At 41.5% G+C, this 23,764-nt stretch overlaps 2 protein-coding genes across 4 annotated transcripts; one reads left to right on the top strand and one right to left on the bottom strand.

Moving 5' to 3' along the window:
• The first annotated feature begins 234 nt into the window (after positions 1-234).
• Positions 235-6,397, top strand: LOC123402301. The gene is made up of 6 exons (XM_045096203.1): positions 235-344; positions 668-754; positions 3,236-3,496; positions 4,717-4,848; positions 5,075-5,191; positions 5,861-6,397. Exons 3-6 carry the CDS (start codon positions 3,236-3,238, stop codon positions 6,197-6,199), a joined length of 849 nt encoding a protein of 282 aa, XP_044952138.1. The 5' UTR covers positions 235-344; positions 668-754; the 3' UTR covers positions 6,200-6,397.
• A 1,940-nt stretch (positions 6,398-8,337) lies between these two features.
• LOC123402988 (F-box protein PP2-A13-like) lies at positions 8,338-11,761 on the bottom strand. 3 transcript variants are annotated; one of them, XM_045096961.1, is made up of 3 exons: positions 10,952-11,743; positions 10,611-10,729; positions 8,338-9,091 (listed from the first exon to the last, which is right to left on the bottom strand). In XM_045096961.1, the coding sequence occupies exons 1-3, from the start codon at positions 11,297-11,299 to the stop codon at positions 8,662-8,664; spliced, it is 897 nt and encodes a 298-aa protein (XP_044952896.1). In that variant the 5' UTR covers positions 11,300-11,743; the 3' UTR covers positions 8,338-8,661. The 3 variants fall into 3 exon arrangements, with proteins under 3 accessions (XP_044952896.1, XP_044952898.1, XP_044952897.1); XM_045096963.1 differs by having other exon boundaries at positions 8,927-9,014; positions 10,952-11,760; XM_045096962.1 differs by lacking the exon at positions 8,338-9,091 and adding an exon at positions 10,202-10,498 and having other exon boundaries at positions 10,952-11,761.
• Between the last annotated feature and the right edge of the window lie 12,003 nt (positions 11,762-23,764).

The raw sequence follows: 23,764 nt of genomic DNA, 5'->3' as shown, positions 1-23,764 counted from the left end.
AAAGGTTTCCGAAGGAATACTTGTCAACCAGTAGCTCTATGCGTTAGTTCTAGTTCAAAACTGATACTACTGATGGATGGGTTCCAACTCCATAATTTGTTTTTGAGATCACTCCACATATATGGCCGTGGAATTCACTCCTGATAATCGGGCCCACGAATACCAAGCCGTATCGGTGGTTGCCTAGAAACAAATACAAAAATCGGGCGCGGCTGCCTCAAAAAGAAAAAAGTGTGCGCGCCCGCGGCCTCGGTTTTCTGCAATTGGCTGACGGCCTGGCGCCCCACCCCGTGCATCCTTCAGTCCTATCCAAAAGCGACGGAGACACTCCCGGCGGCGAGCAGGTCAGTGCCCTCCGTATCCTCCTTGGTTCCTCTCTCTCCTGGCCTCCGCCGCCTCCTCATCTCCCCCACCGCTGCCGCCTAGCACGTGTCCGAGCAGACGCCCCGCTTCCCCGCATCTCGGCGTCCGTGGCGGTGGCGGGCTGCTCGACGCCGCCGTCGTCCCGGGCCTCCGCCGCCTGCCACCTCCCCACCTCCCCTCCCTTTCCTGTGACCTCCTCCTGAGCCCCATGTCCATCCATTTCCCCGTCGCCCCTCCCACTTACATCCTTCTACACTGGAGCAGCTCGACATGAACCCTAATCCTCTGCTGCTGTTTTTCTTAGGTTGTCCTGTTGTTCTATCCGATTGTCCACTGCTTCTTGTCCTGCTCTTCCAGCTGATTGCAGTGGTGTTCTTCTCGCAGTTTGAAGGTAATTCTTCATCCAAGCTTGCCACAGAGAATTTTACCACTGCCTTGTTGTATGCCATGCATGTTTCCTTTTCGTGTTCGCAACATCTTACAAGTCGATAGTGGCAGAATCATGCCAGATCAGTTAGAGGTTGAGTTGGTTTCTTGCCTGTATGCTGAAAATAAAAGGAGCAGCAGAAGAGTTGCGTTTACAAAATTGTATTTTGAATCATGCGTTCTTGCGCTAGCATATCTCAGTACACAGAGGGGACCGAGGAATTTAGGCAGCTTTAATGACGATGAGCAAAGGCATAATCTGAGGAAGTATTTGCTCAAAGAGATGGATGATGGTTCCAACTTCCGAAGTGTCTTGATATGATGCATTGCGTTTAACTAAGTGGAATTTCGATGACTTGTGCACCATGTTGCGTGTGAAGTGTGGCCTCCGTGATACTGTATATGTTACCGTGGAAGAAAAGGCTGCTATGTCCTTGTTGATTTGTACGTTGTCTTAAAATGAGGTTCCTGTGTGGCACTTACAAGCGGTCTTTAGAGTTGGTTTCTTGTATGGATGCTGAAAATAAAAGGAGGAGCAGGAGAAGGATTAGTTGTACCAAATGGTATGGCTCTCTCTCTCTCTCTCTCTCTTGGCATTTGAAATATTTTCTTTACTTGCTAGAGCAACTAGAGCCAAATTGTCAAAACAGCCTGAACTCCATATTTACCGTCAGTTTGGAGCTTTTGGCCCAGAAGGTTGCTCTTGTGGATTCGTCATTAGACACTCATCGCCATAATTTTTTAAGCCCTCTCCATGCTTGCCCCTCCAGCCTCCATGTTTGCAGTCCGCAAGCCCATTTTTGGAGTGCGCTCCATCCATGAAATTTGTGTCTCGATGGAAATTTCAGGCTGTGATCTTCACACACCCCCCCCCCCCCAGCAAAGAGCAGCCTTCGTCGCCATTGCCACCTTCTCCTGCTGCCTGTCATTGCCTTCTTCTGCCCTTCTCCGCATCCGCCAACGTGTTTCTCGTCGCCAAGGTCAAGGCTCTCCTCTAGCTCTAGGTGGGGTTCCTCCTGATTCAGTGCGAGCTTCGACGGGGCTAGGGAGGCCGACACCTAGCTCCTACCACTGTGAGCACCCCTAGTTGTCGAGGAGCGACCAACCTTGCGGCGGAGCGATGTGGGATTTAAGGGAGACGCGGGGTGCGTTGTTTGGTGGCCGTTGACGCGGACGCCTGCTAACGGAGTAGCACTAAGGCTGGCGCACTGGTGACCCCTCCACAAGCGAGAGCCAACCCTCCGTCCTTCCCTTCTATTCCCCCCGCAGCATTAGCGTGTGGTGGCAGCGAGGGTTTGGCTGGAGCACACGAAGCACGGCCGACGAAGCACTGGTGTGATCGTGCATGACTGGGCGGCGAGGGAAAGAGAGATGTGGAGGCATGGCGGCGCAACCGTAGCAAGATTTGTGCGTGATGCGTGGTGGCGCAACCCTAGCAAGATTTGTGCGTGATGTGTGGCGGAGGAAGCAATTGGAGCTGACTAGGACGACAGATTGGGAGCCGCACAATCGGGCGGGTAGAGTCGAGAGCCGGCAGATGGGGACCTAGAGGGGAGGCGACACCAATGGAGAACGGCGCCGGCAGCAACGTCGGGAGCAGCGTTAGTCGTCCAAGAGGAGGCGGCGGCACAAGATGGGATCAAGCACAAGTTGCTCATCTGAAGAGAAAAAACAACCCTAGGGCTCTGATGTTAGGAAATATGCAACTTGTATTCCCAGGTGGCCTTAGGCCAGCATATACACACATACATGTGCGGTACAATATGCAGAAAGCCCCTTATAGAATGGGGAAAATACAAAAGGTACACAACTAAATCTAAATAACTAGTTTCGTCTGCATCACCCAGTCATCACGTGCACATTTCTCATGCCCCATTGAATGTCAACACTGAGAAGAAATGGATGGCAATGCATTAAGCCATCACCAATAGTATGGATGATGAAGGGGGACATGAGACAACAGGGATGCTTATTCACTTGCACTCAGCAAGAACAGGGAAGGTGCGACCGGTTTCTCTTCCTTCAGCTTTCTCAGACTCGTGGAGGCCTGCGCTGCACCTGGTTGGGTCAATGCTACAAAAGGTGAAGCCAGTACTGCAATGTGCAATGCCTCTAGCTCCGGTCAACAAGAGTGTCCACCATTGGCATGGCTTCTGTTGCGCCTCACCAGATAATGATGTGGAACTGCAATGCGTTAATAAATAATAATTATTTGGTGTGAATGGCTGCCAAAAACCTCAAGAATGATACATTTCTGTAGGAGCATCCAGAGTGTGCCTTTACCAACTCAGATTGTATCACCTCATACTAGATTTAAGGTGCTCGATAGCATATGTCTAGTTGCTTTACTTTGTAGAGAAGAGCATAGTAGACAGTCTTTTTGTCCTGTTCAGTTGTCTGCATTCATGATTTTTACACTAATTGCTTATGAGCATGCCATTTGTAGATGGATCTCAAGGACAGCCTCTCCAGATTTAAGCAGCAGCAGGAGAGGTGCCAGTCATCTTTGGCCAGCATAGCTGCAAGCCAAGCATCAACCACAAAACCAAAGCACAGGGCCCAACCGATTAATGCTCAATCTGCTCCAGCAAGGCCTGCACAACCTATTAAATTTTCAAACGATACAGAAAGGCTGCAACACATTAATTCGATTAGGAAATCTCCTATTGGGGCACAGATCAAACTTGTCATTGAGCTGCTTTACAAGGTACTTCTTGCTAAGCCACAACGTTATTTTTTCCCCACACTAGTGTAAGATGGCAAATTTCTTCCCCTGTTAAGGCGTTGCATATTCTTTCATTGATCCTGCAAATCATCATGGTAATACATTCTAAAAGCAGTATTCTGCTAATTGAGTTTATATGCCAGTAATTGTTATGATTCTTCATGTAGAATTAATTAATATTCAGGGTCTCCGGTTCTTAGAGGGAAACAAATTCACTCGTTTGCCTTCAACAATCTGGCCTAGGTCAGTGACGTCTTTTCACTCAGGATCCTCTCGCAAGCTTTTGATGAATTCCATGAATTCAGGTAGATGATTCTCCAGCATAATCCTAATAACACTGGAGTTGACATTTGGATTTATAAGTGGGCGCTATCTTTCTCTGCCTCCAAAGCCTATAGGCTCTCTTTTGATCATATCTCCCATTTTTTCCTCAAAACGGTTCTGGAACTCTAAATGCTCCTCCAAGATTAAGGCATCTGTTTGGTTTCTGCTTAATGACCGTCTCAATATTAAAGGGCATGTTGCAGAGACGGAATCTCCAGGTCAGGAACAGTTAGCTACATGCTCTGTGAGGATGCCACCTTGATACCAGAGATCACCTCTTCTTGAATTGCCATTTGAGCAAGGAGTGTTGGGTGCTGATCAATCTACATTTGATAGTGATCTGGCGATGGAGAACATGATTGTGTTGTCCAGGGGGTCCTTCAGCAAACCCTTCTTCATGGAGGCTTTCTCTGCTGCTGCTTGGAGCATTTGAAAACAAAGAAACTGTAAAATCTTTGACATTGAACCCTAGCTTAGGCGCTTTGCCCTTCCTCTTGAAGTGGGGCCTTTTCCTTTTTTCTTCCAGAATGAACTATGAAGGAGGAGCGTAAGATTCCCCTTATAGGCTGGCTTGATGATCTGGGCTAAGCCCGTCCGCCCCTCTCTCTTTTGTATATAGCTATCGTATATTTCTTCTTGTAAATATTTATGTTCTTAATAACATTCTACTGTTGGGGCCTTCCCTACGCCTACAGTTTTTCGACATAAAAAGCAAATATGAACAGTATTGTAACAAGTTTCTACCATGGTTTGCTTTCTGCGCATTAATATTCTTTGGCTTTAGAAGTTGTAAATATCTTCACCAAAAGCATTATGTGAACCTTTCTTTATAAATTGCAGTGCTGTGTCTCACTCCTGGAATTGATATTTTACTGCAGACAAGACAAGCTTTTACGGCAGAGCAAATAAATGATGAAACCTATGTTGATATCAATGGTAATAAGGCTGTCTTTGAAAGTCTGAGGAATAACCTCAAAGTACACTATGATGGGAGGCGTTTCTCGTACAAGGTAATTGCTACTTACTAGTTACGTTTTCAATACATAGCTTGAATGTCCTAAGCGCTTCTTGCTTCATAGGAGTATATAATAATTTTTGTAATTGATATGAAGATACTTTTAATTGTATAACTGAACATAACATCAGAAATGTGTTATGTCTATTGGCTTATCTTTCTGTTTGAAGTTGAATTAGTTCAAAGGTATCAGTGTTATTTGGCTGTTGGAACTTGTGCAGTCCAAGCATGATTTGGAGGGGAAAGATCAACTACTTGAATTGATAAGGTGTCACCAGGAGGGTCTTGCTGTTGTGGAAGTGAAGGATGCATACCCAAGTGTATTGGAGGATTTGCAGGTGAGAATATGTGACCAGTTGCTAGTTAACTATTTATGGTACCCAACCATTGTAATGTTTCAATCAATCCTGCAGCCATGTGCCTAAAGCTTGGTTTGTCCCCAATCTACTTGGGTATTTGTTTTTTCACCCAATGGTGCTTAATACTTCTCATTTTAACTCTGGACTAGAGAGTACCACGATGGGAGGTTTAGTGGCCACTCATGTTTGTTAGCATTTAGACCTGGTAAAATTACCAATGGCATACCTTGTTGAAATGCTGTCAGTCCCTCTGGACAGTTTCGAGATACTATGAGTTGTGTTGTCATCATGAGAATATTAGTTTATGTAGGAAGTTTTCAAGAAATTCTGTAAGAGGGCACAAGTCAGTTCTGCAAGCTCTGAACAATAATAGGGATCTGTAAATAACAGTTGTTTCATATGGGTTTCTTATGGTCTGGTAGCCTGGTAGCATATGTATTGCCTGTTCAACTTCGTTTCATGCGAGTTTAATCGCCCTTAAATTTTATTAATTAGGTGTGGTGCCTATTGAAGTATTAAAGCATGTGTGAGCAAAGCTATATTTTAATCTTGGAGTGCATGTGTTTCTTTACATATGTGTTATACGATGGGTAATCTTGAGTGCCATGATTTGTGTATATCTTTATAACCCACATTGCTGGCTTTTAGGCTCTGAAGGCAGCAGGAGAAGTTTGGCTGTTGTCAAACATGGATTCACAGGAGGACATTGTTTACCCTAATGATCCAAAGGTAAAGATCAAGGTTGATGATGACCTGAAGGAGCTCTTCCGTGGCATTGAGTTACCGCGTGATATGGTTGATATTGAAAAGGATCTCCAGAAGAACGGCATGAAGCCAATGACTGACACCACCAAACGACGAGCAGCAGCTCAGATCCACGGCGTGAAACCCAAGGCTAAGCCTAAGAAGAAGCAACGCGAGATAACCAAACGGACCAAGCTCACGAATGCCCATCTGCCTGAGCTGTTCCAGCATCTTAAATCTTGATTGTGCTGTGAGCAGCCACTCCGATGTATTTGGTCTCATCCTAGCTCTAGTTATTGTCATCGCAATTTTATGTGCGCCTGCAACCCTAGTTTGTGGTTATGTGAGCTCCAAGATCTTGATCTGAGAGCCCTGTTATATGTAGCATAATCTAACCGGAAGAGCTTGCGATTGTTTTTGATGATCATAATCCTCTCAAAACTGTCATGGTGTGGCATGCCCCATGGAACCGGTTGTTTCGTTCTGGTGGAATGTTTGGCTGCTAAGGTGCTATAGCGTAAACTAAGTGGCTGTTCAGAAGCACTGCATCGGTAAACATAGTGATAGGGTGTGCGTGTGCTTGTTAACTGGAATGAGTGTATATATACTTTCTTTGTATCTAAATAATTGTAGTTGGAAAGTATATATGTGTGTGAGAGAGTATACGAGTTTGTTCTGTGTTTAGTAAAAGGAATACTAGACTGGAATTACAGGCATCTGCTGCCGCAGGTGAGAAAGTAGAAGCGACAAACCATTCTGGCTTCCATTCTGCTCTGTCGACGAGAAGCGGAAACTGTTGAGGCGAATGATCAGTCAACTCAGCTCTGGGTTTCTAAGAGCATCTTCAATAGGTGGTCTAAAATAGGGCACAACCGTTTTTTTACATCACGAGGGGGCAAAAACGCTGCTCCAAGTGCTCTATATGCACACAAAAAAAACCACTTCAAAGATTTGGCAGTTGCAAAATACAACACCAAGTGCTGGAAATTAGTAACACTTGGGCAGCTGGAGCAAAACTTTAAGCAGGGGGGACCACGCAAGACCAAAAGAAAATAATTGTTTTATATAGCTCCGCTGCTCCAACAGGTTCCCTATAATAGCCCACCCACAACAAGATAACTGTGATGTATTTTATGACATCAATTTTAGAGCAACGGTTGAAGATGAACATCTTGATGTTGCAAATTTTGCTTCAAGCCAATTTTGATGCCCTAAAACAGGGCACCTATTGAAGATAACCTAAGAAGCTGCGTGCTTTGTTTGGGTCGATGAGAGCTACCGAACAGCAAGGGACCGTTCGGAAGATGTCCAGCTGCATGCTGGTATGAGCGGTCAGGATCAGCAGAGCTGGCTTTGGAGAGATATGACGCTGCATAGTGTAAAAACTGGATATTCTCTTGTTTCCCTTGACATTTTTATTTTAAAGTAGAGATGTGGAAGATATGCACTACTTAAGAAGGATGAAGTTGCAGGTTAATTGACAAAAACCAAGTTAAAATCATCACGAACTTGCTCACTTAGGCCCTGTTTGGATTATCATTTTACTGCTAAATACACTGGTAAGAAAAATACGGACGTCCGCCCATTGTTTTGCTTTCCGTTTGAAAATAGCTATGAATCTGTAAGTTACACCCGTAAATTTAATACATCTGTATTTAATACGGCGGAGAAACGACGAACCAAGCGCGGCATTATGCAGACTACTCCTGACTCTGGAGCTACATGACCCCCACAAACACATCAAACATAGAATCAATGCAGGCCCCAAGCACTTGGGTCATATACATGAAACCCATTGACCCATAACAACTTGAGACGGATATATAAATAACAAAGACAATAGACACATCGGAGCCAATGTTTGCAGTCTAGACAATTGTATCGTGGAAGCACATGCGCCTCCCTGTCATCACTCTTGCCACTGCATTTGCTAGATTTCTTATTGCGGATACCAGAATGATGGTGAGCACCGTCCTTCTTGTATTTGTCCCCAATGCCTTTTGCTTCAAAGAGGCATCCAATCCTTTTTTTCTTCAAATTTAGCATCCAAGTGAGCGCCATCCTTGCATTAGTCCCCGATGCCTTTTGCTTCCAAGAGGCATCCAATCATTTTCTTCTTCTTCTTCAGATTTAGCATCCAAAATTAGATATGTACTAATAGTGATCTACACGTTCTTATATTTCTTTACAGAGAGTATTCAACATGTTTGATGGCAAACTTGTCCCCGAGGTTAGGCACCGGCACTCCGACCACATCAACATCACCCCAATAGCATCATTTTCATACATTCAAGCTGACACATGAAAACAAACAAAGGGCTGGTACACCCGAATGGTCAAGAAGATGAAATTAGTTATAACCATAGGGCCACGCAAAGAGGAACACCCAGCTCGCCAAACATCATTATGCTGATGAAAATTACAGATGAATATGGCATTGACCGCTTATTACACGACTAGTACTGTGCACTCCGCAAATAACATGCCAAGTTAACCTGCTTCTAGATCTTCCCTACCCCCTAGCTGTGTAACTAACACTACAAAGAATACAGGACAAAATGCAAAACTCTCATCAGAAAGGAAGAAGAAAAAAAAAATGATATATACAAGGACCTTCAGATAAGAATGAACAGGAAAAATACTAGCCATCTCCCTCTGAATTGCCTCGTGTTGCTGCAGCATTGCAGCCACTCTGCAAAATCACATCACATGTAGACCGTGTTCATCTTCTCGCGCCGATACCCTTTCGGATATATCACAACTGAATCAACGCAGAGACCACCTTTCGTGTGGGTGCAGTCAATCTGCATCATTGAATACTTCAGGCTGGTCAGCTCATCCGAGTTCGAGATGACAAAATCACCAACATGATAGAGAATCCAGCTTCCCGGTCCATCTAGATAATACTCCGACGTCGCCTGCTGTTCGTCCGATGTTGATAGCTGGAACCGGGTGGGTCTGGCATCCCACCCATGAATGAGCTCAGTTCCGCAAACCCGACGACCCATGCGTCTGTGCGCTCGTCCCAGGTGAAGACGGAAAAACAGGCTATATGAACCTGCAGGGAAGCAGAAATCAAGTTCCCCACCCACTTCAAGCCACCAAATTTGCTGAAGATAGGCAACACTATGGAATCTGAAATAGCACACGGAAGAAACTCAGCAAACCTCCATTTACCAGAATCTGTAGGAAAGGTACAGTTTGTACTAAAAATATAACATGAAACGATTGAAGGGCTAGGAAATGTAGAAAAAATAACAAGACTAATAACCCGACAGTAGAACTTGTAATCAAGCTTTCATAAGTCACAATGTCTGAAGCTGATAACCCTAAACCCAGCATATGGCTGACTATGTGTAAGAAAACAACAATACATACAACGCTCTATAATGGAATATTAGGTACATTCCAAAATACGCACTGTTAGTTAGAATCATACTTGACGAACAGCTCACTTATGAGAAAAGTAATGCTAGTACAAAGCAACACAAATTACTACAATGTACATCAAAATTAACTTTCAGAAAAAAAACATACATACTCTTTTAAGGCACTCTACGTGTATTCAAATTTTCCAATGCAAAAGTATGCATCCAAAATGTTCCCTTCTAATGTGTGACCATGTCTCACTTAGATTATTCACTCTCCATATCCCATACACTCAAGGCAAGAAGGTTCTTTCATAAAAAAATACTATTCCCACCAGGCAACCATATATTTTCCAATATATCTTTTCCTTTCAGAGAACCTCTTCTGTTGATCCATCTTTGTTTGTAGTCAGTCAATATGGGATTTTTTTATAGTATGTTGTTTCATTTTTAGCTGATTAATACAGAAATCTATAGCCCTTCATAGCAAACATGAACATTCATTTTAACCTGTCTTAAATACTCCCTCCGTTCCAAAATATAAGACATTTTAGAGATTTCACTAGAAGACTACATACGGAGCAAAATGAGTGAATGTACACTCTAAAATATGTCTATATACATTCGTATGTAGTTTATAATGCAATCTCTAAAAGGTCTTATATTTAGGAACGGAGGGAGTATATCATAATATATCTATATCAAAGAAAATGTTTTCATTCTCACTGATCACTATCTCCTGAATTAATAGTCATGCACATTTCACTTGACTAACATCTACTCCCTCCGTTCCTAAATATAAGTCTTTTTAGAGATTTCACTAGTGGACTACATACGGATGTATATAGACATACTTTAGAATATAGATTCACTCATTTTGCTCCGTATGTAGACCACTAGTGAAATCTCTTAAAAGACTTATATTTAGGAACGGAGGGAGTAGTTTATGCCAATACGAAATCAAGTACGGAGTAGCTTGCAAAATTAGCAACATTTAGGCAATGTGAGGTTAGCTCCTGACCTTTAAATGATTTGCCTAATTTGGAAAAATGGCTCTTATCAATTAAGTATACCATGAAACTATGCAAAGTAAGAACAACAGGCAAAATAGAGTTAATTCTTTAGGAGTTAAGAAAGAATATGTCAGCAATACTCCGGTGATACGGCTGTTGACCTGAACAAGAAAACCAACTGCTGAGACGGTTTCTTCAATGGTAGCTATTGTAATTCACATCTCAGAGAAAAAATGTATATACAGAAAAAGGTCAGCAAGAGGAAGAAAATACCTTGATTCATCTGTGACAAGGTGGCTCCAATATCTTCGGTCCTCTATTCCTGTGATCGCCATCGCTTTTGAGGAGATGGACATACAAAGACCTCCCTTGTTTTTCTCGATCCAGAATTCCTGCAAATCGCAGCATGGTTGCCTTTTAAGCAGAACAATTCATTTCAAGCAAGAACGGTCCATGAACAAAACTACAGACAAACCAACCAAACATGAACAAAAATGGAAATAGAAATCCTCTCCGGTTTCCAGAATTAACCACTATATCTGCACAATTAATCATCTAGGCATATGTCCTAATAATAATCAGCTGCCATAAAAGATTATAGTTAAATGAGCTACCTTTGTACCGGCATCAAATGGAGTAGGTCGGCACAGGCGCGCGTAAATCCCCTTTTTAGTCGATATAGGGGAGCAGGGCTTGACATTGCCGTCTCCGTCGCCACCGCCCTCATCATCGGCAGCAGCTGCGAGGGCCGCAAGGTAGCGGTAGTTAGCGGGCAGCTTGCCGGCCCAGACGCAGTCCGCGGATGCGGCGCCCCGAAAGGCGCGGTTGAGGCAGGCTACCTGGCAGATCTCCGGCGGGTCAAGGTTGAGCAGCACCGCCGCCACGCAGCTCTCCGGCATGTCGCCGAGAGATGTCTCACCCCAATCGGCATCCGCGCCAAGGATGCTCGATCCCGTCCCCATCTAAGATCAAATTGCGTGGATTGTGGCAGCCTTCCTTGCGGACGTACCACCCAGCGCCTCAGATTTGCCCAGCGAAGTAGGATTGTAGCCAAGAAACCACCAATTGGCCTTGTATCCGGGCGAGCAGAAATCAAGAATCACACATGCGGAGCTAAATTATCGTCGAATACAAGCCTTTGCGCGGCCGATTCGATCAAAGGGTCGCACCTTCCGACCCCCGCTGGCCTCAAATGGACCAAAAAATGCCCCGAATTCCTACCAGCGTGGCTAAAAAACCCAACCTTTCGCGAGAATCGAACCCAAATTGATGGGAAAACCAGGGCTTGAATCGAGAGGCGTGTCGAACCACCTCGACAAAAGATTTTCCTCGAATGGAAGGGGAGAGGCGCTGGGAGGAAACGCAGAGATTTTTCGGAGGCCTTTTAAAGAAGAGAATTGGTCCACCGCCCCTCCAGTCCCGGTATCGATACACGGCCATACGGTAGGACCGTATAACAGACATTGCCGTTTGGGTCCAATTGTTTAGTTATTATCTCCGGCCACAAAAGATTAGCACAGTGGATAATGTAGGATAGTGGCACATTTATGTGCAAGTAGTTCGCGCGGATTTTGATTCGATTGGATTGGGAATGGATTAAGTTCGAATTTAGCACTGTACTTCCAGTTAACAAGGGTTCGAAGACACTCTTAAACGACAGATGCTGCTACTTAAACGGATAAAACCGATTTTGCCAAAAAGATACTATTTATCATTGTAAAACGCAAAAATGGTTTTTATGTAATTATGTTTTAGTATCGTGTGAAATTAAATGATTAGTGCAACTGTCTGCAAGCTGAAACAAAAAAAATATCTTTATATAGTACTTCCTTCATAAACTAATATAAATAATTACTACTTCCTTGGTCTTAAAATTATTGTCTTTAATTTATCTAGATATAAATGTATCTAGTCATGTGTTAGTATTTAGATACATCAATTTCTAGACAAACGTAAGATAAGAATTTTGGAACGGAGAGAGTATTTTAATGGTCTAATTGTTTTTATATTAGTTTTTTAGAGGGAGTATAATATTACTTCCTCCGTTTCAAAAATTTTGTCTTAGATTTGTCTAAAAATAAATATATTTAAATACCAAAACATGATTAAATAAATTCATATCTAGACAAATTTAAAACAAAAGTTTTGAGACGAAGGAAGTATTAGGATTGTTGGACATGGGAGCAATCGCTCATTATATTTGTGGCTTGTGGACCATAAGGCACTCACTTAAGAAAATGATTACTCCCTCCGGATGGGAGTACAAGTAGGACACAAGCTTTTAGTTGCTCAATTTGACTATCAAAATATGTGTGATATATTATAAAAATTATTACCTTTGTCACATAATATAAGAGTATTTTTTGCATTATAGTGTCAAAATGCTCTTATATTATGGGATAGAGTATATTTCTACATTCAATGTTAAATGAATCTTTCTAAACATATACATTTTTGTGGCATATTATACATATTTTGCTAGTCAAACCGAAAGCGTAAGTTGTCGTGACCGACTTATATTACCGCATTGAGAGGGTATTTGATATTCTACACACTAGCACTTGGAAGCTCGACAAACTACATATAAATAGCGCACATGACGGCAACACTTGGCTAGTTTGCACAACCTAACGACCCTACACGTCTACATGGCATCCTACGCGCTGACACACATAGACACACACCCCATAGTGATGCACAAAGTGATGACACTCGCAATAACAAGATCAAGCCCACCATGTAGCACACCGACGGTGATGGAACCTACACCACCACTACACCACCACTAATAGTTGCATGAGAAAGACCCACCTATGATGGATTGAGGACCTACATAAGACCCCCCCTCCCATACGTTGTGGCGTCAAGCCAACAGGGCGCGTCCAAGGGGGGTGGTCGTACCCTGATGGATTGAGACCACCTCCCGCAGCCTCCTCACCTAACTCCGCCTTCATAAATCTTAATATGTTAAGAAAACACCAAGGAGCCACCCAAAATACTTTTTTCGCCATCGCATGTCTTTGTTCCGTCGTGATCCCATCTAAAGCCGTGTACCGATGCCCCACCGGAGGAGGGATCAATCACGGAGGGCCTCTACATCAACCTTGCTGCTCCCATGATGATGCGTGAGTAGTTTACCATAGACCTACTGGTCCGTAGTTAGTACCTAGATGGTTCTCTCTCTCTCTCTCTATGTTCTTCAATGCAAAGATCACCACGATTCGGTGATCTATCCTATGTAATCATCTTTGCGGTGTGTTTGTTGGGATCCGTTAAATTATGGATTTATGTTCAGATAATTCATGAAAATATATTGAGTATTTGCTGATCATATATATGCAGGATTATAATAGCTTCATATTTATCTCTGATCTATCGGTTTGGTTTGACCAACTAGATTGATTTATCTTTAGTGGGAGTGGTGAGTTGTAATGGGTTTAATCTTACGGTGCTCAATCCCAGTGATAGAAAGGAACATGACACATATTTGTATTGTTGTCGTTAAGAATAAAAAGATGAGGCTTATTCATATTAGTTTAGTTTACTGTGTCTACATCATGTCATCTTGCTTCAAGCATTACTCTGTTTTCACTTACTCAAGATGCATGCTGGATAGCGGTCGATGGGTGGAGTAATAGTAGTAGATGTAGGTAAGAGTTGGTCTACTTGCTTATGGACGTGATACATATATATATATGATCATTGCCGTGAATTAATATTACATAACTATGTGCTTTTCTATCAATTGACGAACAATAATTTGTTTACCCACCGTATGCTCTCTCTAAGAGAGAAGCCTCCAGCAAAAACTATGGCCCTGAGGTCCTCACAAATCGTATTACAAAAATACCAAATATATCTCTGCCATGTACTTACTTTTATTTTATTTTATATTTATATTATCTATCTATCACTACTTATCGCTTGCAAGTAACGAGTTCGAGGGATTGGCAACTCTCTTGCCCGTGTTGGGTGCAAGTGTGTACTCTTTTGTGTGTAGGCGCTGAAGACGGGAATTTGCGTGGTTCTCTTATTGGTTCGGTAACCTTGGTTCTCAGTGAGGGAAATACTTATCTCTACTCTGCTGCATCTTCCCTCCTTTCTGGGGAAAATCCCAACGCAGTTTACAAGTAGGAGGAAGAATTTCTGGCGCCGTTGCCATGGATACATCATTAAATTCCTATCAAGTACCTTCGCACAAATTATCATTCACTTGTTTTACTTTTTTACTTGTCTTTATATTTTCCTGCCTAAAAATATCAAAAACACAAATAAAAATCTTTGCTGCTTTACCTGTTTGCTTGCTATACTTGCTAGTTTACTTGCTCCGCTTGTTAGTTTGCTTGTTTGAAGTTGCTACCATGTCCGAGTTTATCATTGTGAAGAGTGAGGATGGTAAAATCCCTAAAGAGGAAATTCCCCCAAATCGAGATGTAAAAGTTTTTATTGCGGGAAAGGGAAATATCATAGGGAAAAGCATTATCCTAGAATTCTTTAATTGCATGGGTACTTTAGTTTGCAATGACACGCCTATTCTTAAAAGACTCATAATTATGCCGATGCCATTGCCACACTTATTTTTAAACTTGAAAGAAGATTTACACGCACTTCCTACTTTGCAAAGGCTTTTCTATGAATTACCGGTTATAAATAACCCTAGGGCTAAGAAGATAGCCACTCTTGTCCTTATGAATGAATTTCATTGTATAGTGCGAGAGGCTCGAGATAACTTATATTTCTATAATATGAGCCGTGAACATCCTATGATAGATGCAATTTTATATAATGAGGACTATATGATGAGGATGTGTTTCGTGATAACCATACATTTGATGAAAATAATAAGAAGGAAGTTCCTCCTATACATATTATCCAACAAGTTTTTAGTGCTATTAATAAACAATATTATTGGATAGTGAGAGAGAATAAAGAAGGTTTCAAGGAAAGTATCATTGAGAATGCTAATATTTTACTAGATGATGTGTTTCCTATTGCCTTTGAAAAGTTTTCTCATGAACACAAATCCCAAGATTGAAATTTCAAGGATGGCATCACTTGAAACTATGCATTATGCCTAGCTAGGGGCATAATACGATAGTGCTTGTTGGGAGGCAACCTAATAGTTATTTTATTTTTTGTGTTCTACTTTTTGTTATTTTGTGTTAACATGATTATTGATACTATAATGATTGTGTTTTTATGTTTTAATTAGTGTTTGTGCCAAGTAAAGCCTTTGGGATGATTTGGAAAATAAGTAGATTTGATCGTGTGCAAAAATAGAAACTTTTACGTCCAATACAGTTTTTCTGTGATTTTACTGGAACACATTTTTATTTGAATTTTGTACACAACATTGATATAGAAATTCCCAAGGTTTTCCTAAATTTTTAGAATTTTTAGAGTTACATAAGTATGGTTTTAGTGCTGATCATTATAGAATGTTCTATTTTAGACAATTTCTGTTTTTTATTTGCATAGTTTGCTTGTTTTGATGATGCTATGGATTGTATCGGGGGGTATAAGCCATGGAGAAGTTAGAATAGAGTACCTTATGAAACAATTAAATATAAATCAATTATATCAGTACATAAATTTTATGATTTGCCTATTCTACTAACGAATCTCACGAGGTTTCTGTTGAGTTTTGTGTGCTGAAGTTTTCAAGTTTTGGGTGCGATCACGATGGATGAAGGAATAAGGAGCCGCAAGAACCTAAGCTTGGGATGCCCAAGTCACCCCAAGGTAATATCCTAGAAAGACTCAAACGTCTAACCTTGGGGATGCCCCGGAAGGCATTCCCTCTTTCGTCTCCATTCCATTGGTATGTCACCTCGAGCTATATTTTTATTCATCACATGATATGTGTTTGCTTGGAGCGTAGTGTATTCTAGTTTGATTTTGTTTTAGTTTTACACAATCATTGTTTGCTGGACACACCTATTTGAGAGAAGCACATGTTCATCATGATTAGTTAGACTACTCTATGTGCTTCACTTATATCTTTTGTGCTAAGCAGTTGCTCTAGTGCTTCACTTATATTTTTTAGAGCACGGTGGCATGTAGATTTTATAGAAATAATTGCACTCTCTTTATTCACTTATATTTGTTTGGGAGTATCATAGGGAGTAACAGTAATTTTAATGGGTTATAAGACTATTTCAAAAATGATAGGTATTCAAGGAGGATATAATAAAAACTTTCATGTAGCACATAAAAAAGAAATTGTGGGTTAATGATATTGATGTGGCAATATGAAAGGGAGTGAGCACATGGTTGTTGGTTAGTAGAAATATCGGTAGTTAAAGGGTGTTAACTTGTTGTTCATCTAGATATTGATTATGGCATGGTGATGATGTGTGAGCATTCTTATTCCTCGTTAAAATCCTATTACGTTCACGTCGAGGGCGCACGATGGTTAACTCCTACCAACTTCCTCCCTAGGGGCATGCGAGTAGTAATTTGCTTCGAGGGAGCTAATAAGGCTTTGCAATAAGTATATGCGTTCTTTATGACTATTTTGAATCCATGGATGTATGCACACTCACATTTCCACATTTTCTAGCCTCTTCGTTACCGTGCACTACCCATTATCACCTCGAGGATCGGTGCAACCTTCGCTGGTGCATCCAAATCCCATGACATGATACACTCTATTACACACAAGCCACCTTATATCTTCCTCAAAACAGCCACCATACCTACCTATCATGGCATTTCCATAGCCATTCCGAGATATATTGCCATGCAACTTCCACCGTTACATCACATGACTTGTGTGTTCATCATCATATTGCTTTGCATGATCGTAATATAGCTAGCACGATATTTCCATGGCTTGTATGTTTTTTAATATCTTTTCTATGCTAGATCATTGCACATCCTGGTACACTACCAGAGGCATTCATATAGAGTCATTTATTTTATCATCATTGAGTTGCTATATCGAGTTGTAAGTAGACAAAAGTGTGATATTCATCATTTATAGAGCACTGTCCCTATGAGGAAAGGATGATGGAGACTATGATTCCCCCACAAGTAGGGATGAGACTCCAGACAAAAAATTAAAAAATAAAAAGGAAAAAAGATAAAGAAAAAGAAAGGAAGAAAGAAAAAGAAGAAGTAAAAGAGAGAAAGGAAAGTTCTACTACCTCTTTTTCCACACTTGTGCCTAGAGAAAGCACCATGTTTTTCATATAGAGAGTCTCATGATTTGTCATTTTCTTATGCTCTTGAGAAATTTTCATTATAGAACTTGGACTGCATATTCTGATGATGGGCTTCCTCAAATGCCCGATGTATTCATGAGCAAGCAAGTTGGATGCACACCCACTTGGATTTTATTGAGCTTTCATACACTTATAGCTCTAGTGCATCCGTTGCATGGTAATCCCTACTCCTCGCATTGGTATCGATTGATGGGGATCTCCATAGACCGTTGGTGTTGGAAATATGCCCTAGAGGCAACAATAAATTGGTTATTATTATATTTCCTTGTTCATGATAATCGTTTATTATCCTTGCTAGAATTGTATTGATTGGAAACTCAAATACATATGTGGATACATAGACAACACTCTATCCCTAGTGAGCCTCTAAAGGACTAGCTCGTTGCTCAAAGATGGTCAAGGTTTCCTGGCCATAAACATGATATGTCGTTTAATAACAGGATCACATCATTAGGAGAATGATGTGACGAACAAGACGCAAACTATGAATGTAGCATATGATCGTATCAATTTATTGCTACTGTTTTCTGCATGTCAATGTATCTGTTCCTATGACCATGAGATCATGCAGCTCCCGAAAACCGGAGGAATACCTTGTGTGTATCAAACGTCACAACATAATTGGGTGACTATAAAGGTGCTCTACAGGTATCTCCGATGGTGTTTGTTGGGTTGGCATGGATCAAGACTGGGATTTGTCACTCCATATGACGGGGAGGTATCTCAGGGCCCACTCGGTAATACAACATCACAACAAGCCTTGCAAGCAATGTGACTAAGGAGTTAGTCACGGGATCTTGAATTACAGAATGAGTAAAGAGACTTGCTGATAACAATATTGAACTAGGTATGGAGATACCGACGATCGAATCTCGAGAAAGTAGCATACCGAAGGACAAAGGGAACAACATACGAGATTAACTAAATCCTTGACACAGAGGTTCAAATGATAAAGATCTTCGTAGAATAAGTAGGAGCCAATATGGTCATCTAGGTCCCGGTATTGATTATTGACCGGAGAGTGTCTCGGTAATGTCTACATAGTTCTCGAACCTGCAAGGTGTGCACACTTAAGGTTCAATGACGTTTCGATATTATTGAGTTTTGTATGTTGGTGACCGTAGGTTGTTCGGAGTCCCGTATGAGATCAAGGATGTAACGAGGAGCTCCGGAATGGTCCGGAGGTAAAGATTGATATATAAGAAAGTGGGTTTTGAACTCCAGAAAAGTTTCGGGTATTCCCGGAAGTGTACCGGGAGTGACGAATGGGTTCTGGGGGTCCACCAGGTGGGCAACCCACCCCAAAGGGTCTTATGGGCTGTGGGAGGACGTGGAATAACCCCTAGTGGGCTGGCCGAACCCCCCACTAAGGACCAATGCGGCTAGGAGGTGGGAAGGAAAGAAACCCAAGTGGGGAAGGGAGGAATCCTACTAGGAGTAGGATTGGAGGTGGACTCTTCAACCTCCTCCACTTCGGCCGAACCCTTGAGGGTCTGAGGCTGCCTCCTCCCCTCCCTCCCTCTATATATACTAGAGGTTTTGAGGGCAGCCCTGTGCTGCCCTCTATCTCTCTAGGTCGTTTCTCCTCTAGATTAGTTCCGTAGAGCTTGGCGAAGCCCTGCTGAATTAGTTCACCACCACCACCACGTCGTCGTGCTGGAGAACTCATGTACCTCTCCCCCCTCTTGCTGTATCAAGAAGGTGGTGATCGTCATCGAGCTGTACATGTGCTGAACACGGAGGTGTCGTCCGTTCGGCACTAGATCGGGATGGATCGTGATGAGATCGCGGGACGGATCGTGATGAGATCGCGGGATGGGCTGCGATTTGGATCGCGAAGATGTTCCACTACATTAACCACGTTATATACACTTCTGCTTAGTGATCTACAAGGGTATGTGGATCCAATCTCTCCTCTCGTAGATGGTCATCACCATGGATGGATCTTATGTGCACGTAGGAATTTTTTTGTTTCCCATGCGATGTTCCCCAACAGTGGCATCATGAGCTAGGTCTATGTGTAGATGACATCTCGAGTAGAACACAAAGGAGTTTGTGGGCGTTGATATTCACATTGCTTCCCTCGTTAGTCTTTTCTTGATTCGGCGTTATTGTTGGATGAAACGGCTCAGACCAACATTACTCGTACGCTTACGAGAGACCGATTTCATCGACTAACATGCAACTTGTTGCATAAAGATGAGTGGCGGGTGTCTATTTCTCTAACTTTAGTTCAATCGGATTTGTCAAAGGCGGTCCTTGGAGAAGGTTAAATAGCAACTTGTGTATTACCGTTGTGGTTTTGCGTAAGTAAGATATGATCATGCTAGATACCATAGCATCCACGTAAAACAAGCAACAACAAATTAGAGGACGTCTAACTTGGTTTTGCAGGGTATGTTGTGATATGATATGGCCAAATACATGATATGATATATTTGATGTATGAGATGATCATGTTGTAATAGTTAAATATTGACTTGCACATCGATGCTACGGCAACCGACAGGAGCCATAGGGTTGTCTTTAATTATTTTGCGCGTGGTGATGCTTTGCTTTATCGCTAATTTAGTAGCTTTAGTAGCTTTATCTTTAGTTCAGGAGCAATGGAGGAGTCACCGGTCAACCGTTTGAGATATTGCGTACGTCCCATACGACCCATCCTTGCAACTCATGTGAGATCACACTAACATCGCACAAACTATTCTATGGCACACCATTTGTGATATGCACAGAATTATAAACAGTTCACGATTATAAAGCGTGTATGATAAGGGGACTATTACACACATTTAGTTCCACTATGACCGTTTGTGATAGGATATAAGAGTGTATACATTTATCCTTATAAAACAGTATGTGAAGGTTGAATCTATCCCACACACGACACTTTCAAAAAATGTTTGTGATTTATAAAATGTCCCAAATGTGTCATCCATAATTCCCAAATGTTTCATCTAGACTACTTGTAGACGAAGGCCTATCGCACGTGTTCTTCTTTGACCAAAATTTACGATGGACACAATATCATAAACCGTTCACGATACAAATCTTGTGTTATAAGAACACTATCACAAAATCTTGATGATAAGTAACTATGTGCGCTGGTGTTGTGAATTTGACACATTATTTCTCGGTTAACCATTTGCACATCAGAGATTCATCACACACGCCGTGAGAGGAGAAATGTGTGTGATCTTGAAGTTGATCGCAAACGTTTTGCTTTCTCAAACTGTGTGCATTGTGATGGACTATAGAGCATAATTGACCCTTGATTTAATACATGCATTCATCATTCACATAATTTAAATTTTAAAGTAGGAAATCATGTATTTTATATCAAATCATGTTTAAATATAGGTTAAAGAACGAATGCATAATTCGATCCACATGTACATATACTCAAGAACCACATAAGCATCAATTTGCAAAAAAGGAAAACTACAGAAGGGACAAATAAAGAATGATGGAACCATGGTTGTATTAAAGACAGTAAAGAAAGAGCCAAAAGACATTCTGGTTGTTAGAGAAGGTGAAGCGGAAGGCCCATATTGTGCCCTCCTCCATGCCTAACACACGAACGACTCAAGGCCAGCCCCTAGTGATGGCCGCCCGCTGATATGTCTCCAATGTATCTATAATTTTTTATTGTTCCATGATGTTATTTATCATTCTTGGATGTTTTATGATCATTTTACAACAGCTTTATATCATTTTTGTCAGACTAACCTATTGACATAGTGCCTAGTGTTAGTTGTTGTTTTTTTCTTCTGTTTTTTCCTTTCCAGAAAAACCATATCACATGAGATCCAATTGCCACGAAGCTTTACAGAGATTTTTTTGGACCAGGAGGAGACTTGGGAATCAAGAATAAGCAGAAGACGAGGCCCAGGGGGCCACTAGACATCAGGGCATGCCAGAGGCCCCTGGCGCGACCGGGTGTCTAGTGGGGCCCTCGAGAAGCTTCTCCACCACCTCTGATGTCTATAAATAACCCAAAGTTCAGCAAATCCTAGAGGAGTCAACAAAAAACTGTTTCAGCCGCCGCAAGTTCCATAGCCATGAAATCCAATCTAGAGCTCGTTACGGAGAGGAACACGATCACGGAGGGGTTCACCACCCTCATTGGTGCTCCTCTGATGATGCGTGCATAGTTCATATCAGACCTACGGGTCCATAGACAATAGGTAGATGGCTTTCTCTCTCATTGTTTTGCTCAATACAATGGTCTCTTGGAGATCCATATGATGTAACTCTTTATTTTGTGGTGTGTTTGTTGGGATCCGATGAACTTTGACTTTATGATCAGATCTATGAAAACATATTCATGCTTGATTATTATAGCCTCATATTTATTCTCTGATATTTGGTTTTTGTCTGGCCAACTTGATCTTTTATCTTGCAATGGGAAAAGGTGCTTTGTGATGGGTTCGATCTTGCGATGCTCAATCTGAGTGACAGAAAGAGACATGACACACATGTATCATTTCTATCAAGGATAAAACGATGGGGTCTATTCCTGCATGAATAGATCTTTTCTACATCATGTCATCGTTCTTAAGGCATTTCTCTGTTTCTCCATCAATTCAATACACTAGATGCATGCTGGATATCGGTTGATGTGTGGAGTAATAGAAGTAGATGCAGACAGAAGTCGGTCAACTTATCTTGGACGCGATGACTATATACATGATCATTGTCTTGAATATCATCATAATTATGTGCTTTTCTATCAATTGCCCAACAGTAATTTGTCTACCCACCAATTGCTATTTTCTCGAGAGAAGCCGCTAGCGAAACCTACGGTCCCCGGGTCTACTTCACATCATCTATTTGCAATCTCTACTTTGTTATTTGCATTTCTACTTTATTTGCTCTTTTGTTTGTTATATCTATATTATCAAAAACCCAAAAATAACTTGCGGCGTTCTATTTTCTATCACTCTTATTTGCATCTATCAATCTATCCTTACATTACCCACGAGGGATTGACAACCCCTCTACACGTTGGGTTGTGAGGATTTGCTATTTGTGTGCACGTGCTGCTTACATAGTCTTGTGGATCTTCCTACTGGATTGATACCATGGTTTCTTAACTGAGGGAAATACTTGCCGTCGCTGTGCTACATCACCCTTTAAGCTTGGAGGGAAACCAACGCACCTGCGAGGAATGCCAAGATTTTTAGGGCCATTCCCGGGGAAGATCAAGTCAAGATCTGCCAGGTTCCTACACACAAATCTCATCTCCTTGCAATTACATTATTTGCCATTTTCCTCTTGTTTTCCTGTCCCCCACTTCACAAAAAATGCCTTTTTAATTGCTATCTTTCCCTTACGTTTTCTTGCTGGATCTCTTGTTTGCTTGTGTTCTTGTTTGCGTAGTCGCGATGAATCAAGAGAACACTAAGTTGTGAATTTTTTCCAATACCAATAACAGTGATTTTATTAGCACTCCTATTTCTCCTCCCGCCACTAGTGCAGAGTCTTATGATATTAATGTCGCCTTGTTGAATCTTCTTATGAGAGAGAAATTTTCTGGTACTCCTAATGAGGATGACGCGTCCCATCTAAACACTCTTGTAGAAATGTGTGATATGCAAAATAATAAAGATGGGGACAATGATATTGTCAAGATGAAATTGTTTTCGTTCTCTTTGCGTGATCGTGCTAAAATCTGGTTTTCATCTTTGCCACAAAATAGTATTGATTCTTGGAACAAGTGCAAAGATGGTTTTATCACAAAGTATTTTCCTCCCACGCAAATTATTTCTCTTGGAAATCTGATTATGAATTTTAAACAACTTGAGCATGATCATGTTGCTCAATCTTGGGAAAGGATGAAATTGATGATAAGAAATTGCCCAACTCATGGTTCAAATTTGTGGATGATCATACAATTTTTTTATGCGGGTTGAATTTTGTTTCTAGAAATCTTTTAGATTCCACCGCGGGTAGTAATTTTATGGAAATTACTTTGGGTGATGCTAGTAAATTGCTTGATAATATTATGGCTAATTATTCACAATGGCATACCGAAAGAGCTCCTACTACTAGAAAGGTTAATTCTATTGAAGAAATTGGTACATTGAGTGAAAAAGTTGACGCTCTTATGAAATTGGTTTCTAGTAAGCATGATACTATTGGTCCTAATGATGTGCCTTTGTCTACTTTGATTGAGCAAAATAATGACCCTGTAGATGT

This window comes from Hordeum vulgare, chromosome 6H (assembly GCF_904849725.1).
Source record: "Hordeum vulgare subsp. vulgare chromosome 6H, MorexV3_pseudomolecules_assembly, whole genome shotgun sequence".
NCBI lineage: Eukaryota > Viridiplantae > Streptophyta > Magnoliopsida > Poales > Poaceae > Hordeum > Hordeum vulgare.
The sequence above is the reverse complement of the archived record's forward strand: the minus strand, read 5'-3'. Positions and strand labels throughout refer to the sequence as shown.

Excerpts from the sequence above, each read along its gene's own strand:
- LOC123402988 (XM_045096961.1), bottom strand. The coding sequence starts at position 11,299 with ATGGGGACGGGATCGAGCATCCTTGGCGCGGATGCCGATTGGGGTGAG. Across the intron at positions 10,730-10,951 it reads CATTTGATGCCGGTACAAAG|GAATTCTGGATCGAGAAAAA; the intron begins GTAGCTCATTTA and ends TGCGATTTGCAG. Across the intron at positions 9,092-10,610 it reads CTTGTCACAGATGAATCAAG|ATTCCATAGTGTTGCCTATC; the intron begins GTATTTTCTTCC and ends GTGCTATTTCAG.
- LOC123402301 (XM_045096203.1), top strand. The coding sequence starts at position 3,236 with ATGGATCTCAAGGACAGCCTCTCCAGATTTAAGCAGCAGCAGGAGAGG. Across the intron at positions 4,849-5,074 it reads GGAGGCGTTTCTCGTACAAG|TCCAAGCATGATTTGGAGGG; the intron begins GTAATTGCTACT and ends GAACTTGTGCAG. Across the intron at positions 5,192-5,860 it reads GTGTATTGGAGGATTTGCAG|GCTCTGAAGGCAGCAGGAGA; the intron begins GTGAGAATATGT and ends GCTGGCTTTTAG.